This window comes from Phasianus colchicus, chromosome 5 (genome assembly GCF_987193195.1).
Source record: "Phasianus colchicus chromosome 5, bPhaCol1.hap1.1, whole genome shotgun sequence".
In the NCBI taxonomy this organism is placed as follows: Eukaryota; Metazoa; Chordata; class Aves; order Galliformes; family Phasianidae; genus Phasianus; species Phasianus colchicus.
This window is the reverse complement of record NC_143440.1, coordinates 59,394,032-59,411,595: the sequence shown is the minus strand read 5'-3', so window position 1 is coordinate 59,411,595 and position 17,564 is coordinate 59,394,032. Positions and strand designations below refer to the sequence as shown.

Sequence of the window (17,564 nt, the reverse complement as noted above, 5' to 3'; positions counted from 1 at the left end):
AGCATCCGGGAGGAATGTCGGGGTTGGTTCCAAGACTCACATCAACCCCCTCTGCCCGTCCCAAAGGGAGCTCTGGGGATCCGCCTCCCATTTCTCCCCATCGGCGATTTCTCGTCCTCCCACTTTGGGATTATTTTCTCGGTCTCCAAATATCCCAAATCAGAGCCCATCTGCCTGGGAGGGTTCTGGCAGAGGTTGGGCGCTGAGCAGCTGTGTTGGCAGCACGGTGGCTGCTCACATTGAGCAAACATTGCCGGGATGGGGCGAGCACGAAGCATCCCCACTGCTGCCCCACAGCCGAGAGCGTCACGCAGCCCTCTGCTCCCCGCACGCTCTTTTATTGGGGAGGAATGCTGTTCGTGCTCAGCTCACCTCGCTGCGGTGACGCTCCGAGCATCGTCCCAGAGCCACAGTGCAAATTGGGAGCGGCTCCAGGGGGTCCCTGTGCCCCCCATCCCGATTCCCAGCCATGCGGGCGTCCCCGTGCGCCTCGGGTCCCCGCGTCCCCGTGGCTTCGGTGACCGCACTGCTGCTCTCTGAGCCGTGGGTGAGCCAGGCGGGGGAGCTCCGATGCGCTGTTTGGGTCGGGGTCGCCGAGTGTGTGGATGTGGCCTTGTGGCCGTGTGTCCCCGTGGCCGTGTGTCCGTGCGCGGGCAGCAGGGGGCAGCAGCGCCGCGAGGGCGCAGGCACAGCACCGGCACCGCCCCGCGGGGCGCGGCTCTTCTTCCTCTGCCTCTTTTTTTCCCATTTTTTCTCCGTTTTTCTTCTTTTTATTTTCTCTTTTCCTTTTTTCTTTTTTTTCCCTTTTCTCTTATTTTCGTTTTTTCCTTTTTTCCCCCTTTTTGCTTTTGGTTTTCTTTTTCCCCCTCCCCTCCCCTCCCCTCCCCTCCCCTCCCCTCCCCTCCCCTCCCCTCCCCTCCCCTCCCCTCCCCTCCCCTCCCCTCCCCTCCCCTCCCCTCCCCTCCCCTCCCCTCCCCTCCCCTCCCCTCCCCTCCCCTCCCCTCCCCTCCCCTCCCCTCCCCTCCCCTCCCCTCTCTCCTCTCCTCTCCTCTCCTCTCCTCTCCTCTCCTCTCCTCTCCTCTCCTCTCCTCTCCTCTCCTCTCCTCTCCTCTCCTCTCCTCTCCTCTCCTCTCCTCTCCTCTCCTCTTTTCCCATTCCCTGCATTCCCACACAGGGCAGAGGCTGCACTGAGCCCTGCCAGCAGTCGGGGCAGCAGCTCGGTGACAATACAGTGGCACCGCAGCCAGGAAAATGTGGCTAAAGGCAGATTTGCTCAGAGAGAGGGGAGACAAAGGCAGGAAGCTGCTCATTGCACGGAGGGAGGCAGATTGTGGGGCTGCAGATGGGCTCGGAGCCCCAAGGGGGTGCTGGGATGGGCTGGGGGTTTGGGGACATCCTAGGGCTGCCACCTCTGGTTTGGGGCTATTTGAACACGGGGTGCCGTACCCACAGGGCACATCCCAGGGTGTGTGCAGCCCCATTCTGCACGGTTTGGGATGTGAATGCTCTGGAATGGGATCCCAAAGCTGCAGGAGAGGATCCAGGGGGGTAAAAACAGCCAGCATTTCTCACTGCTGTGCAATGCACACCTCCTGGGATGGCAGGGCACGGCCACACCAACGTGCTGATTTTCTCCTGCTTTGTCCCCAAAAGCTGCACGCACAAATCTTGAGTGCAAAGCCATCCAGGCAGCTCTGCTCAGCACCTGGAACCCCACTGGTGGGGTGTTTGCAGGACCAAATGAGGGCTGGCTGGGGATAACCTTGTGGTGCTCATCCGGCAGCTGCAGCCTCAGCGTTCAGAGAGAGGAAGGAAGGAAGGAAGGAGAGCCCAAGAGGTGGAAGTAATAAGAAATAAAAAATAAAAAGCTTTTATCTCTCTTTATGTCTTAAAATACATTTTAAAAGCCGGTGTGGTCACTGTGTGTTCTCAGGTCAACCTGTCCCTCAGTGCTCAGTGCTCAGGGAGATATCTCAGCTGGAACTTCACCCTGCATAGAGGAACAACTGGAGGTGTGGGTGGAAACTTCCAGTGTGCAGACAGCCAGGAGTGAGCTGTGGGAGGGGGCAGGGCTGTCCTGGTACTGCTGGGGGTCCTGGTGATGCTGGGGGTAATTGAATCACAGAACCATAGAATGGCCTGGGTTGCAAAGGAGCACAGTGCTCATCCAGTTCCAACCCCCTGCTGTGTGCAGGTCGCCAACCAGCAGCCCAGGCTGCCCAGAGTCACATCCAGCCTGGCCTTGAATGCCTGCAGGGATGGGGCATCCACAGCCTCCTTGGGCAACCTGTTCCAGTGCTGGTAGGGGTCCTTGCTGGTGGGAGTCCTGCTGCTGCTGGAGGTCCTGGCAGCACAGGAGCACTGAGGCTGAGTCATGAGATGAGTGCAATTCTAAGCAGCAGGACCCAAATCAATGAGAGCTGTTCCCAAAAAGGGGCATCCAGAGGGGTGGAGGCACAGTTGTGGCAAAGCAGAACTCGCAGCTCACGGCGTGGCCTGGAGGAAAGATGCTCTGAGAGTTCTTCCATCCGGATCCTGGCTCATCCCATACAAGTGGCATCGCTGTGGCTGCAGGGACAGAGCTGTGTTTCTCAGGAGAGCTGAGCATTTCCTGCCGCTCCCTCCTCTCCACACACTCCATGGCCTCAATTGGAGGCTGCTGGGATTTCCTGCCCCACAGCCCCCAGCCCGGCCTTCCCCAGCCCTTCCCCTTCCCCTTCCTCGGTCCCCAGGCAGCGCTGGTCTGGCAGAGGGAGGTTGGGTGGATGTGATGGGACCCAGCCCCTTCCTGCAGAGCATCCTCCAGCCTCGGCACATCTGGTTCTGCACAAGGCAGCAGCTGCTTAGTTCTTATTTTATGTCCAGGCAACATATGGGAAGTGCTAACCCCCCACCAAGGGCTCAGCCACGTGGAAGCAATTACAGGGATCAGTCACCATGAGTATCTGTGATATGGGTGTGAGCAGATCATCTCCATCCCTGTCCACAGCTCACCTCCATCCTCATCCACAATTTGTTCCCATCCCTCATTTCCTACTCTCAATTCCATCCCTTCCTCACCTTCATCCCCACTCCACTCATCTCCATCTCTCTCTCTGTCTCCATCTCTCTTATCCTGTTCCCAACCCTATCCCATCCCTATCCCCATTCCCATCCCCATCCCTATCTCCATTCCCACCTCTGTTCCCACCCCTCTTATCCTATCCCCAACTTCATCCCATCCCATCCTCATCCTCATCCTATCCCCAGCTCCACCCCATCCCATCCTCATCCTATTCCCATCCCCTCCCCTCTGAGGCAGGGAAGGACACCCCAACTGGGGCTCCCCTCCCAGGATGAGGGCACAGCTCCAGCTGTTTCCAGCTGCCTCTTTTTTATCCGTAGGTGTTCCCAATCAAGTGGTGCTGGTTTTGCCAAGGGGGTGGAAGAAAAGCCCTTTTTAGCATCCTGAGGACTATGGGAGAAGCCTGGCAGCCCCCTGCCCCAACAGAGAGACCCTGAGGGCCACGGGCCCCTAAACACAGGACATCCCTGGCCAGGGACAGAGGCACAGGTGGGGACATCATGGTGCCAGCTGCAGCTGATGGCATTTTCTCCTGTGAAACGTTCATCATACAAACAAAAGTGGACTTTCAGAGAGCAGAACTGCCAGCTGTGCCCAAATGTTCCACTTGCCAGTTTCCATTCACTTTGGAAAATGGCTGTGGCTCCACTGTGGGGTTAGAGAGCCTAAGGCTGAGGTCTAAGTCAATGTTCTCCTTAAAAACGCATCAGTAGCCAAACGTGAAACAGCTGTGGACGCCAGCTGCAAACCATCCCTGTGGGTCGTGGGGGGACGAGGCTGAATTCAACCCTACTGTAGAGTTTGGGGTGCAGGGAGGGGAAGGGTTGGGGGTCTGCTGCCTCTCTGGGTGTCGCTTGGGTATCCTGGGGTGCACGGGAGCTTGGGGAGAAGCCCTCCCCTTGGCACCGGGAGCTGCTGGAAGGCTGTGGAGCACATCCAGCTGGCCGTGCTCGCTGCCTTAATGGTTTTCAACGGCCAAGGCGAGGCGTTCCCCTGCGGGTGCCGACAGCGTGTCGGGATGCAGCCCGATGTCACCCCAAAGCTCTGGGATCTGCTCATCCCCATGGGTGCGAGCTGGATGCAGGACACGGGTTCTCACAGTGACGCGGCCCCACCTCCCCCGCGGGGACAAACGGAGGGCATCCCTCCGCTCTCCCATCGGGGATTTCCCATCGGAATGCCACGGATGTGCCGCCGTGTCCCCTCTCCCCGTTATCTGCCCTCCCCGTTACGTGCCGTCGGGACGGACGCAGCGCTACGTTGGCCTCGGGCCAGGGAAGCGCTCCAGGGCGATGCGCGACATTTGTTTGTGCACTTCCAGCTTTTCCTCTCCCCTCACCCCCCGCAGCTCTCCTGGGGACACGGAGTCATGTTTCTAACCGGCTGCGGGGAGCGAAGGGAAGAGAGAGGCTCGGGGCCCCCCGGCCCGGCCCGGCCCCAGCTGGCGGCAATCCCGGCTCTGGGGGCGGCCCCGCGGTACCCGGCCCAGAGGGGGATGGGGATGCGGGAAGAGGAGGAGAAGGGGGGGCTGGGAGGGGTGCACAACCCCAGGCCGGATTTTGGGGTAAGCCCCCATTGGCCGGCCCTAAGCTCTGGGGATCCAATGGCAACGCGGCCGCGATTTGAGCCCGCCCCGTCCCGCCCTGCCGGCTCCGGTCCGTCCCGTCGGGGTCCGCTCGGCTCCGTTGCGCTACGCGGGATGCGGGCGGCGGTTGCCGTGCTGGCGGCGGCCGCGGTGGCGGCGGCGGCGGCGGCGGCGGCGCTGCCCCGAGCGGAGCTGCTGCCCTACGGGGCGGCTCACGGCGACGGTCGGCTGCGGCACGGAGACGACGAGAGCTCTCCCGGAGTGGTCCTGCGGCCCCCGATGCGCCTCTACGGCCGCGCTGCCCGCCGCCTTTTCGTGAGTCCGCGCCCTCCGGCCCTCGCTCCATTCCTCTCTGTCCTTCCATCTCTCTTCCTTCCATCAGTCCGTCGCTCCGTGCCTCCCTCCATCCCTCCACCCCTCTGATACTTCCTCCGTTCCTCCATCCTTCTGTCCCTCTCCTTCTGTCTCTCTCTCCTTTCCTCTCTTCCCATCCCTCCCAACATCCACCCCCTGTCTCCCCAGCCCTTAACACCCGTGTTTCCCGTTCCCTCTCCCCCTCAGCACCCCTACACGTATCTTTTCTGCACCCGCACATTCCTACACTCTTCTCATTCTTTCCATCCTCTGCCCACCCCACGCGTCTCATCCCCATCCATCCTCCAGGCTTTTCCCCTCCCTGCATCCCACCCAACCCTCCTCCTGTAGGGAACAACGAGCCCTTTTCCCCTTTCCCCCGCAGCTGTTCCCTGCCAGCAGCTGGCTCTGGCCTTGGAGCAGCCCAGAGGTCTTTGTCTGGGGCCACGCGGCCTCGGGGCTGTCAGCGCCATGCTGCTCAGGCTGACACATGGGATGGAAGTGATGGAAGGAGGCTGGTGTCCCCTCCCCAGCTCCCCAACCCCCTGTGCTGCTCTCCTCACAGGTGGGCACCAACGGGGTCATCTCCAGCCAAGATTTCCCAGGTGAAACCCAGTACGTGGATGACGACTTCCCAACAGATTTCCCCGTCATCGCTCCCTTCCTGGCCGACCTCGACACCTCTGGGGGCAGAGGGGACATCTACTACAGGCAGGACCACGCTCCATCCGTGCTGGAGCATGCAGCAGGATACGTGCACGCTGGCTTTCCATCCACCACCGGCACCTTCGTACCCAGCAGCGTCTTCGTCGCCACTTGGGAAGATGTGGGAGCCCACGGGGAACCCCCTGGAAAGGTGGGGTTGGATCCCCAATGTTGGGTCAGGATCGTGGAGCCATAGAACCCTGCAACCATAGAATCGTAGCACTGTAGAGCTGTGGAGTCATAGAATCGTGGAAATCACAGCATTGAGTTGGAAAGGACCTTCAGTGGTCATCTGGGATGGGTTTTCCCAGTGCAACACCCAAAATGGGGAGGCAGGGCTTGTCCTCTTTGCTTGCTTGTAGCGTTGGGTTTGTCTGTTGGCGCAGTGATGTTTTGGGGAGCTGTATTGCATTCCCCACCCCAGCACTGATAAGGCTCCTGCGTGGGCAGATCCACAGCTCTGCCTTTCTGTGCTGAAACTCTCTCCAAAAATGTGGGGTGGGAGCCAAGGACCCACACGGTGACGGTAATGGTGACGCTGTGCCACCAGCAGCCCATCCCTGCACCCGGGCCCTTCAGTGGCGGAATGGGGAGAGTGAGGAAGCCAGCAGGGTTTGGAAGGAAGCAGAGCACATTTTTTCCTCTTATTTAAAAGTTGGGAAAGCAGCTGAAGAAATGCCATCGGAGGCCTCTCAGCGACCCTGCGGACGGCAGCAGTGCAGCCGCATTTTCTTTGCCTAATTGTTTTCTTCCTCTCCAAGCAGTTGGATCAGGGAGCGGAGCGGCTCGATGGAAACTTTGCTTTAGGAGCACCAAAATTCAGCTGGTGCATAACCTGCACCCTTAGCAAAAATCGCTGGGGATGTCCCCAAAGCCCGCTTTTTGCTCCCCATTCTGTGCCACCCTCCAGCTCGCGCTGGGGCTGGGGGCTGAGCTCTCATCAAGGAGCTCTCATCAAGGATTTGCCTCTACTTGCCCTGTGTCACTCGATGCCAGCGCATGGCTGTCCCCAGGGGCGATGCGTCACCCCCCCCCCGTAATGCGTGGGGAAGGAATCCGCCCCGGGGGGGTCTCACCCCCGGCCTTTTGGCTGCCTCTGCGGGGTCTGAATGCCCGAGTGTGAGCTGACAACAGGGCTCTTTGTGCCCCTGCTGCTGTGCGTGTGCTCTGCATTGCAACCCTGGGGGTGCTGTGGATTCTCCACTGGCTACTTAGGGTTGTGCTCGCCCCCCGTGGCCCCTCTGCCTTGCTCAGGGCTGGCACTGCCCCAAGCCTGTAGCACATGCCTATAGCACGACCATAGGGAAGGCAGGAGCACGTGTGTGTTTTTTCCAGAGGAAACCGAGTGATATTTGTTCTCCTGTAGGAGTGCAGCTGCGGGTTTTCCTGCGGTGCTGATGGGGAGGTGGAGGGGACTGCTGGTGTTGGGCAGGATGGAGAGATGGGGATGGGAGCAAGGGGCTTGCAGGTGCCTGGGCTGCAGCCAGTGGGCTGTGACCCAGCTGCATGGCAGCTCCAAGGAACCTCTCTTGGGAGATGTCTGCAGGGCAACAAAGGGCTTTTTGGAAGAGTTCTCCTGTTTGCATGCATTTTTGGGGTGCTATCACATCCCCAACTCCCTCTTTTGGAGGGTGCAGGGCATTCAGCATGCTCTGCTATGGGATTCCCCATGATGCTGGGGACATGGTTAGTGGGGATGGGTTGGTGGTTGGACTTGGTGATCTTGAAAGTCTTTTCCAACCTTAATAATTCTATGATTCTGTGCATGGGCACAGTGAGGATGGGTTAATGGTTGGACTTGACAGTCTTAGAGGCCTTTTCCAACCTTCATGATTCCATGAGTGGGCATGGTGGGTATGGGTTGGTGGTTGGACTTGGTGATCTTGGAAGTCTTTTCCAGCCTGAATGATTCCATGATTCTGTGAGCAGCATGGTGGGGATCGGTTGATGGTTAAACTCGACATTCTTGGTGGTCTCTTCCAGCCTTAATGATGCTATGATTTTATGATCTCTCCATCCTCCTGGCAGCTCAATACCTTCCAAGCCATTCTAGCCTACAATGAGGAGGACACCTATGCCATCTTCCTCTACCCCGAGGGTGGCCTCCAGTTCCTGGGCACGCGGCCCAAGGAGTCCTACAACGTGCAGCTGGAGCTGCCAGCCAGGGTGGGCTTCAGCCGTGGGGACGGCGACGATGGGAAGCGAGAGGGGCACTCATACAACGTGGCCAGCAGCCAGCAGGAACTGCAGCGGCTCGAGCAGTGAGTGGGGATGGGGGAAGGGGAGCAGCCCCATTCCTTGGAATAAGGGCTTGGGGACCTTCTTTGTGCCCACATCCCCTCCAGTTGCGACGTGTGTGTCTTTGCAGGGAGAGCAATGTGGGGGTGCCTGGAGTGTGGGTCTTCCATGTGGGCACCCTGGAGAATGTGGAGCCAAGGAATGGCCCCGGTGCAGCGCTGAGTTCTGTGCCCCATGGCACTGATGACACCTCGGTGCCCACTGAGCTTTTGGCCCAACCTGGCTCAAGGACAACGTCACCGCATCCGCACCCTGCGCTGCTCAGCATCGTCCCCTCGGGGCTGCCTGCGTCCCCACCAGGGCAGGAATGGAGCCCCAGGCTGCACGCTATTGGGGACGCTCCACAAAGCCACCCCATGTCCTACAGCTCCGGGCAGCACGGTGTGGGCGTGGAGGAGGATGTGCACTTTAACACAAATGGTGAGAAGGGCCTTTTTCTTGCAAGCTCACCTCTTTGCAGGAGGGCATAAGTTGGCACTGCTGCCGCCTCACAAGCTCCCTGAGCCCAAACTGGGTGCCCAGGAGTTGTGGCATGGCGCCTGCAGGCAGTGAGCCCAGTGGTGGCTCTGTCCCCATGTCCTCAACCCACCCTCTGCTTCTCCCCAGTGTTCACCTACAGCGCGGGCAGCAGGGAGACGTGTGCCCAGCACCACGGGCGCTGCTCCCCGCACGCCTTCTGCACCGACTATGCCACCGGGCTCTGCTGCCACTGCCGGGCTGCCTACTATGGCAATGGGCGACAGTGCCTGCCCGAAGGTACGTGGGGTGAGCAGCATGGAAGGGGTGTGGAGCACAGGCTTGGGTGGCCAATGCCAGGGCTGCTTTGTGTCTCCATCCAGGGGCCGTGCACCGACTGAACGGGAAGGTGAGTGGCAGCCTGGTGGTGGGTCGGACTCCTGTCCGCTTCCAGGATGTTGACCTGCACGCCTACATCGTGGGCAGTGATGGCAGAGCCTACACAGCCATCAGCGGGGTGCCAGCACCCGCCGCCCGTGCTCTGCTGCCCCTGCTGCCCCTTGGAGGGCTCTTCGGGTGGCTCTTTGCCCTTGAGGAGCCCGGCTCTGAGAATGGCTTCAGCATTACAGGTGAGCAGAGATGGGATATGGGGGCTGTAGTATGGGGGATGAGTTTTCCCCATGCTCTGATGGGTGTAGCCATTGGATTCAGCTCACTGTATGTCACAGGCTCTGTTGGGTGTGACAGAGAGGTTTGGGGGTGTGCTCCCTGCAGCATTACAACCAAGTCCTATACATTTTGCTTTCCAGGTGCTGAGTTCACACAGTACCTGAAGGTGACTTTCTACCCTGGGGAAGAGCAGGTGCACATCACTCAGACAGCCGAAGGGCTGGGGGCAGACAATTACTTAAGCTTGAGAACCCACATTGAGGGCCAGGTGCCTTTTGTCCCAGAGAACACCAGTGTCCACATTGCTCCCTACAAGGAGCTCTACCACTACTCCAGCTCAGGTATGAGCCATGCTCTGTGTATCCCATTTTATTGGCCCTGTCTTTGGTTTTTCTTATGCTGCCTATATGTGCCCCATTTGGATCAGCCCCCACAAAGTTGTGGGTGTCCCAGAGAGTTGGAAATGGCTCTAAGATCCCTTCCAACCCAACCCTACTCAGCCCTACCCAACCCTACCCCATCCAACTCAACCCTACCCAAACCAAACCAATCCTATTCCACCCTACCCAGCCCTATCCCATCCAACCCTACCCCGCCCAACTCAACCCTACCCCCCCCAACTCAACCCTACCCCGCCCAACTCAACCCTACCCCATCCAACTCAACCCTACTCCACCCTACCCAGCCCTACCCCATCCAACCATACCCAACCCAACTCAACTGTACCCAATCCAACCCAACCCTACTCAGCCCAACCCAGCCTTACCCAATCCATCTCAACCCTACCCAACCAATCCAACCCATTCCCTGACTCCATGTGAATCTGTGATTCTGTGATTCAAAACACCCCATCCCCATCACAATTCCCAACATCTAAGATGGCCATCAGTGCTGAAGCTCATTTTCTAGAGTTCCCTTTGCAGCTGTGACGTCCTCTGCTCATCGCGATTACATCCTCACCTCGGGTTCCACCAACCAGACCCTGTCCTACCGCCTGCACCAGAACATCACAGTGTCAGGCTGCCCACACGCCCGCAGCCGCCTGCCCAGCATCCAGCAGCTGAGCGTGGCACGTGCCTTTGCCTTCTATGATGGCCACGAGCAGGTCCTGCGCTACGCCCTCACCAGTCGCATCAGCTCAACGCACGGTGAGCATGGCAGATACCTGTGTCAGCTGGAGTTAAGTTTTATCTCCTCAGCATTTTTTTTTCCCCGTGCTCACTTTGACACTTTTTGTCGCTCAGATGATGCTGAGGTGCCACCGGTGAACCCGTGCCATGATGGCACACATGCGTGCGAGGAGACGGCGCGCTGCCAGCCTGGCACGGGGCTGGGGTACACATGCGAGTGTGCAGCTGGGTACCGTGGGGACGGAAGGGGCTGCAAAGGTGAGGGGGGCTGTGTGCCTGCAGGGGGCTTGGTGCACCCCCCTCCCCCCCCCCATTTGGGGTGTTGGTCAGAATTGTTGCTGGTGAATCACAAGGGAAACTGAGGCAGAGGGGCTGGGGAGTTCTAGAGGTAGAGGAGGGCTGGAGGTGACCAAGGAAGTGGGGATGGAGGAAGAGGCAGCCATGGGATGGGCACTTTGGGACAGGATGGCCAAAGCACCCAGACCCCAATACACCAAACTGGGGGTTGTGTTGGGTGTTAAGTTCTTTACTATGAGAGTGGTGAGGTGCTGGAACAGCTGCCCAGAGAGGCTGTGGATGCTCCGTGCATCTCTGGAGGTGTTCAAGGCCAGGTTGGATGGGGCCCTGGGCAGCCTGGGCTGCTCTGAAACGTGGAGGTTGGTGGTCCTGCCTGTGGTGGGGGGTTGGAGCTTTGTGATCCTTGAGGTCCCTTCCAACCTGGGCCATTCTGTGATTCATTCTGTGATTCTGTGGGTGCCCCACCACCACTGGGTGCCCGGTGTCTCTCCTTCCTGCAGATGTGGATGAGTGTGAGGAAGGCCTCAGCCAGTGTGGCCCTTTCTCCATCTGCCTGAACGTGCCGGGCAGCTATCGGTGCGAGTGCCACAGCGGCTACCGGCCAGCTGAAGATGGGCACGGCTGTGTGTGTAAGTGCCAGCCTCACCATGTGGGGCACCGCATCGCCGAACCCAGCATCCCACGAGGCTCTCCCTATCCATCTTTGTGTTCCCACAGTGCCGACGCCTGCACCTGATCCCTGTGAGGTTGGGAGGCACCCCTGCGCTCCGAGGGACCGGGCGCGCTGCCTGCCCCGTGCTGGGGGTCAGCCTGCCTGCGAGTGCCTGCCCGGGTACGCCGGCGACGGCCGCGTCTGCTCCGGTACGGGCAGGATGGCCAGTGTGGTGGGGAGATGCTGGTTGTCCTGCCCCATCTGACCATGTCCTGCCTTGCACAGATGTGGATGAGTGCACCCTAAACCTGTGTCATCCTGCTGCCGTCTGCTACAACACGCTGGGCTCATTCTCCTGCCAGTGCCAGCCCGGCTATGAAGGCGATGGTTTTCAGTGCACTCATGGTAAGGCTGCGGTGCGCATCCCCGTGCCTCAGCATGGAGTCCCCATCCTCACTGCTGGTGCTTTGGATTTGCCGGCAGCACAAAGCAGCACGCAGAGGTTGACACCGTGTGAGCACGAGCGGCTGTACCCACGGACACCAGGACACGTGCCACAGTGTGATGAGCAGGGCAGCTACCGGCCCCTGCAGTGCCACAGTGGCAGCGGGCACTGCTGGTGTGTGGATGCCTCGGGGCAGGAGATTGCTGGCACCAGGACAGCAGCAGGCAGCACGCCGCCGCGCTGCGGGAACCCAGGTGGGTGCTGCCTTGCTGTGCTCAGCACGTGGGGGTAAGGGGTCAGGTCCTTCAGCATCTCTGTAGGATCAACCGAGCAGGTGGGGATTGGATCCTTTGGCATTTCTGTTGGATTGATAAAGGGGATGGGGGTCGGGTCCTTTGGCATTTTTGTGGGATCAACAGAGGGCGTGGGGGTCAGGTCCTTTGTCATTCTGTTGGTACCAATAGAGAGGATGGAGGCCGTGTCCTTTGGTGTTTCATTGGCATCTCTATGGGATTAGCAGAGGGGACGCAGGTTGCATCTTATGACGTTTTGTTGGCATCTCTACTGGATTGATGGAGGGGATGGGGTTTGAGTCCTTTGGCATTTTGTTGGAATCTCTATGGGATTGGTAGAGGAAATATGGATTGGATCATTCAGCATTTTCTTGGCATCTCTATGGGATTGGTGGAGGGAATGAGCTGGGTCCTTCAGCATTTCATTGGCATTGCTGTGGGATTAGCAGAGTAGCAGAGAGGATGGAAATCAGGTCCTTTGGCATTTTGCTGGCATCTCTGTGGGATTGGTGAAGATGATGGGGTTCTGGTCCTTTCGCATCTTGTTGGCATCTCTGTGGGATTAGCTGAGGGGATGGGGGTTGGTCCTTTGGCATTTTATTGGCACCTCTATGGGATCAGTGGAGGAAATGGCCATTGGGAACTTCAGCATTTCCCTGGCATCTCTGTGAGATTGGCATGCACCTGGGTGCTGGGGCAAAGCATGGCAGGCTGCGTGGTTGTGCTGTGTGACAGAGGAGGCTGAGTGGGGCCTAAGTCCCCACTGCCATTATTGCCTTGGCCGCCAGCAGAATGGGACAGGGCAAGAGGAGGGGACCCTTCGCAGGTTCTGCCAAATGGCTGTTTGGGCATCTCAGGAGCTCCCAAGTCATTAGGGCCCCTTGGCCCACAGGCTTATAGCAGCACAGGGTGCCCAGCTCCAAGCTGCTCCCTGGCCTCCTGTGTGCCGGAGGTGTTTCTCTGCCAGCAGGTTCCTCCCAGCAGCTGACACCGTGTGAGCACGAGCGGCTGTACCCACGGGCAGTGCCACCGGGCCCCTCACCCGTGGGCAATGGGCACGTGCCACAGTGCGACGAGCAGGGCAACTATCGGCCCCTGCAGTGCCACGGCAGCACCGGGCACTGCTGGTGCGTGGACAGCGCGGGGCAGGAGATCGCCGGCACCAGGACAGCACCGGGCAGCACGCCGCCGCGCTGCGGGAACCCAGGTGGGTGCCATAGAGCCGTCTGCCCCAAAGCATCCCAGCCTCGTCACCGGAGCACCCAGCAAGGAGCGGCGGCTCCAGTGAAGTCCCTGCACGTGGGCAGGAGGGTGACGGTCACCATTCCCATGGCAGAGCCCTCGGAGCGTCCTCCAACCATGTGTGAGCGCTGGCGGCAGAGCCTGCTGGAGCACTACGGCGGCAGCCCCCGCGGCGACCAGTATGTGCCACAGTGTGATGCACAGGGCCACTTCACCCCACTGCAGTGCCACGGGGACAGTGGGTACTGCTGGTGCGTGGATGAGAGCGGCAGGGAGATCCAAGGCACGCGCTCGGAGCCCGGCAGCCCCCCACCATGTAAGAGATTTGGGACCCCGTGCCCTGATTGCCATCTGCCTTGATGTGCTCGGAGCCATCTCTCTCCTCGTCCCCTCTGTGGTGTGCCCAGGTCTCCCCAGCGTTGCACCGCCCAGCATCCGGCCCTCGCCACGTCCTGACGTGTCCCCGCCAGCCGCAGGGACCTTCCTGCTGTATGCCCAGGGCCAGCAGATCGGCTATCTGCCACTCAACGGCACGCGACTGCAGAAGGAGGCAGCCAAGACCCTGCTCTCCCTGCATGTAAAGTATCGCTGGGGATGGGGTTTGGGAAGGGGATCTGGGGCTTGCAGTGGTGGCCAAGTAGCAGAACTCTCCAAAAATTCGCCTTTTTCCTTCCTCTGACATCTCTGGGATTGTGTCCATTCCAGCCTGGCCAGCCTGACAGAGAGGAACTCTCCTGCACGCTGGGAAGCAATACTCAGCTTGCCAAAAGCCCTCCCTTCCCCCTTGCTGATGGTGATCCTCGGGCTGGCCTCACTGTTGCAGAAATCTCTCCTTGAGTCCAAGGGTTTCAGTCCCAGCTGGATGTGGGTGTACGCCTGCAGCAGCTGCCTGGGAGCCCTGCTGCAGGGGTCAGTGGGAGGCTCGCAGCGGAAGCCCAGAGAAGGATTTTGCTAGGGAAAAGGGATCTGAGCATCAGTCCCCATCGCTGCACCTCACATCGTGCCCCAGATGCTGGCTGGTGGGATGAGGGTACCCACTGAGGATCCTGGATGTGGTCCAGGCAGGATTTCACTGTGTCTCCTGCAACCCAGGGCTCCATCGTGGTAGGGATTGATTATGACTGCCGGGAGAAGACGATCTATTGGACTGACGTGGCCGGGCGAACCATCAGCCGGGCAAGCCTGGAGCCAGGCGCTGAGCCAGAGACCATTATCAACTCAGGTGTGTGCCCACTGCCTGCTCAAGGCCAGCTCTGCTGGCTCCGTCCCCGCTTGTCCTCGCTCTGGCTATGGGGATGGCAGTGGAGCAGGATCCACGTGTCCCCATCGCTGAGCACCTCACCCTTCCCGCAGGGCTCATCAGCCCCGAGGGGCTGGCAGTGGATCACCTGCGCAGAGCCATGTTCTGGACTGACAGCGGCCTGGATAAGATTGAACGAGCACAGCTGGACGGCTCGGAGCGACGGGTGCTCTTCGACACTGACCTCGTCAATCCTCGGGCCATCACAGTGGACCCCGTCCGAGGGTGAGACCCTTTGTCTGGAGGTTTTGCAAGACTCCTTTAGGATGGCATTCGTCCAATTTGCAGTAGGAGTTGTATTTGGGGGAGTGCTTGAAGTGGGACTGGTCATGACCAGGGCAGCTTATTACTCCTTACAGTACCGAGATCCCATCCTGGCCCTGGGAGCAGCTCTCCTCCACTGCACGCCCTGCAGGAAGGACCGGCTCTGTTCCCCATCTCCCTCCTTTCATTTAATAATTCAGGGTTTGGCTAAACCTACTGTTTCAGTGTCGGGATTAGTTTTAAAAGCTTTGAAACACAGCGTTTGAAAACACAAGCTGTGACCCTAGGGTGCTGTTACAATACAGAATGTGCTACTCCTAAGGCTCACCCTCATCCAGAAGCTACAGTTTGGGTTGTAAACAAGTTTGACATCATTCTGGTTTTCTTTTAGTGGTTTTTCAGCTCAAATAAAGATCTATTCCAGGCAGCAGAAGGGAAAAAACAGACCTCCCTCCTGATAAGAACCAGTGCTGTAGAGAAAGCCAGTGTTCTACTTCCTGTCCTTGCTGTTGCGTGTCCTGTTTGCTCACTATGTAATTATCTCCCAAGCAACCTTTACTGGACGGATTGGAATCGAGAAGCACCGAAAATTGAAACTTCTACCGTCAGTGGAGCCAATAGGAGGGTGTTGGTGAACAAAGATATTGGGCTGCCCAACGGCCTGACGTTCGACCCCTTCTCCAAGCTGCTGTGTTGGGCAGATGCAGGTAACTGCACTGAGGATGGACCGGATGAGTCCACTAAGTGGGAAGAACAGCTCAGTCTTTAGCCCGTTGGTACCTGCACTTCACTCCATCCCCTTCCGCTGTCCTGGTCCAAAAGACTTTAAGTGTGACTGGGTTGGGGGGATTTGCAGCTTCTGCATCCTCGGGCTGAGAAGCTGCTGCAAAATTAATGGATACAGTGAGTGTGTGTTTATTTGTTTGCATGGCCTGGTAACCCTCTTGCTTTTGACAAGGAACGAAGAAGCTGGAGTGCACGTTCCCTGACGGAGCAGGCAGGCGCATCATACACAACAACCTCAACTACCCCTTCAGCATCGTTAGTTATGCCAGTCACTTCTACCACACCGACTGGAGACGGTAAGGGGAGAAAACCCACTCCAGAAAGGGAAAACAAGTGCTGCCCCGGGCCTGAAACCTCATCAAAATCCTGGCCTCAGCCCTCTGCAGTGCCACGCTGGGCAGCAGCCGCTTGTAAAGCTTCCTTATTGCACAGAAGAGTCGTTTAGAAACAACTCCATCTTCCTGGAAGGGATAAAAATGATGCGGTTGTTTTTTCTAACTAGAACTTGGCTCAGGGTTTTGAATTCAGATTAAGTGAAAGAAAAGATGCTGTCCTCAGTTGTTCCCTCTCCCCCCCCTACCAAAGGCATCAGGGTCATCAGGACCTCGCCTCTATTCCTACTCCAGCTGGAAGCTCTCAAACTTCAGTCACATCTTAGCAGATTATAACAAACACTTAAGTGCTGGCTGCACTTGGACGAGGCTCTCAGGGAGATAATCTCTCCTTGGAAGGCTGGCTCTGTGATTCTGCATCACCAACGTGCTGAGCGAGCTGCACATGGAAGTTGTGGGGCACGTTTCTTTTGATTTGTTCTGCAGGTGTTCAGCCCTCTCTTTATAAGCTGTCTCTGTCCTTAACTGCATGTAGATGGGGTAAAAGAAAAAAGCCACACCCAGATATAACATTTTTCCTCTATCCACAGTGATGGTGTGATTGCTGTCAATAAAGAAACCGGCTCCTTCACTGACGAATATCTTCCAGAGCACCGATCGCATCTCTATGGAATCACAGCAGTTTATCCCTACTGCCCTGGAGGTAAAACATAAGAAAACCCAACCCCGTTCTCTTGTATTAGATGGCAGACAAGCTAAAGAGATCAATTTCTCTCTGCAGCAAGGAAATAGCAATGACAACTTCACACCTAAAAGGACCTCAGACCCAGAAAACTGTCACTGCATACAAGGAAGGGGGAAGCCCTTCACTAAAGCCAATGAAGCAACCTTCCGTCCTGCAAAAGATTATGTGGTTTTGAAGTTATACCTCAGGTCTTTACTACTGTATTTTTTTTAAAGTGAGAAATATTAATATTAGAAGAAATGGTCCTGTGAATCTTAAGGCCATTACTCTAACTCTTGCTTATGCAAGCAAATTTTAAGAGTAGCTTTCTTATTCAAATGCTTTATTTTATTGGAAGAAGAACAGATTGATTTTTAATGGTATGACAATCTGACCATCAGGTCCTTTTATCCAAAAATATAAGCACAAATGGGAAGTTTAGGATGCAGTATCTTGTCAGATCTAAGTAACCTACAGCCCTGAAGACAACCTGTATGTTCAGAAGTGTGCAGAACAGTTTTGTGATACAGCAAAGGTGCTGAAGTTTTTCCAGAAGACAGTTCTGTATTTTCAACACTGACTCAATGCATGTCTTTTAGTATTTATATTAGAAGAATATGCTAGAAGAATTGATCTGTTCATGCTTGTTGGTCCCCCAAGTGCCTTCATAGACCTATCACTGTAGACCAATACATGTTCAGAAATACACTTTAAGTTGTTATGCTTCACTTTTTCTAGATTATTTCATTAATTGAATAAAATGGTTATGTTTTCTTTTGGATTTAGTTTTTAAATGTTTCAGTCATAGGGCAGACTGCAGAGAAGGAGCAAGCAAGGCAAGAACAAGCTGGTTGTATGGCAGGACCTCAGCAAAAGAGCCATTATGAAACACTCCCTTTCTCAACTCAAAGCCAAACAATGGGGAAAAAAAAAAAAAACAAGCACAAAGAACCATCTTTGCCAACACA

The 17,564-nt window shown here is 57.2% G+C and overlaps 1 protein-coding gene across 1 annotated transcript; it reads left to right on the top strand.

Moving 5' to 3' along the window:
- Positions 1 to 4,748: 4,748 nt before the first annotated feature.
- NID2 (nidogen 2) lies at positions 4,749 to 17,545 on the top strand. The gene is made up of 22 exons (XM_031602298.2): positions 4,749 to 4,964; positions 5,569 to 5,859; positions 7,737 to 7,969; positions 8,077 to 8,426; positions 8,613 to 8,762; positions 8,846 to 9,091; positions 9,272 to 9,472; positions 10,055 to 10,279; positions 10,376 to 10,519; positions 11,059 to 11,187; positions 11,276 to 11,419; positions 11,496 to 11,615; positions 11,694 to 11,909; positions 12,919 to 13,155; positions 13,285 to 13,506; positions 13,598 to 13,767; positions 14,283 to 14,412; positions 14,544 to 14,715; positions 15,304 to 15,461; positions 15,713 to 15,836; positions 16,463 to 16,575; positions 16,654 to 17,545. The coding sequence occupies exons 1-22, from the start codon at positions 4,764 to 4,766 to the stop codon at positions 16,662 to 16,664; spliced, it is 3,987 nt and encodes a 1,328-aa protein (XP_031458158.2). The 5' UTR covers positions 4,749 to 4,763; the 3' UTR covers positions 16,665 to 17,545.
- The last annotated feature ends 19 nt before the right edge of the window (positions 17,546 to 17,564 follow it).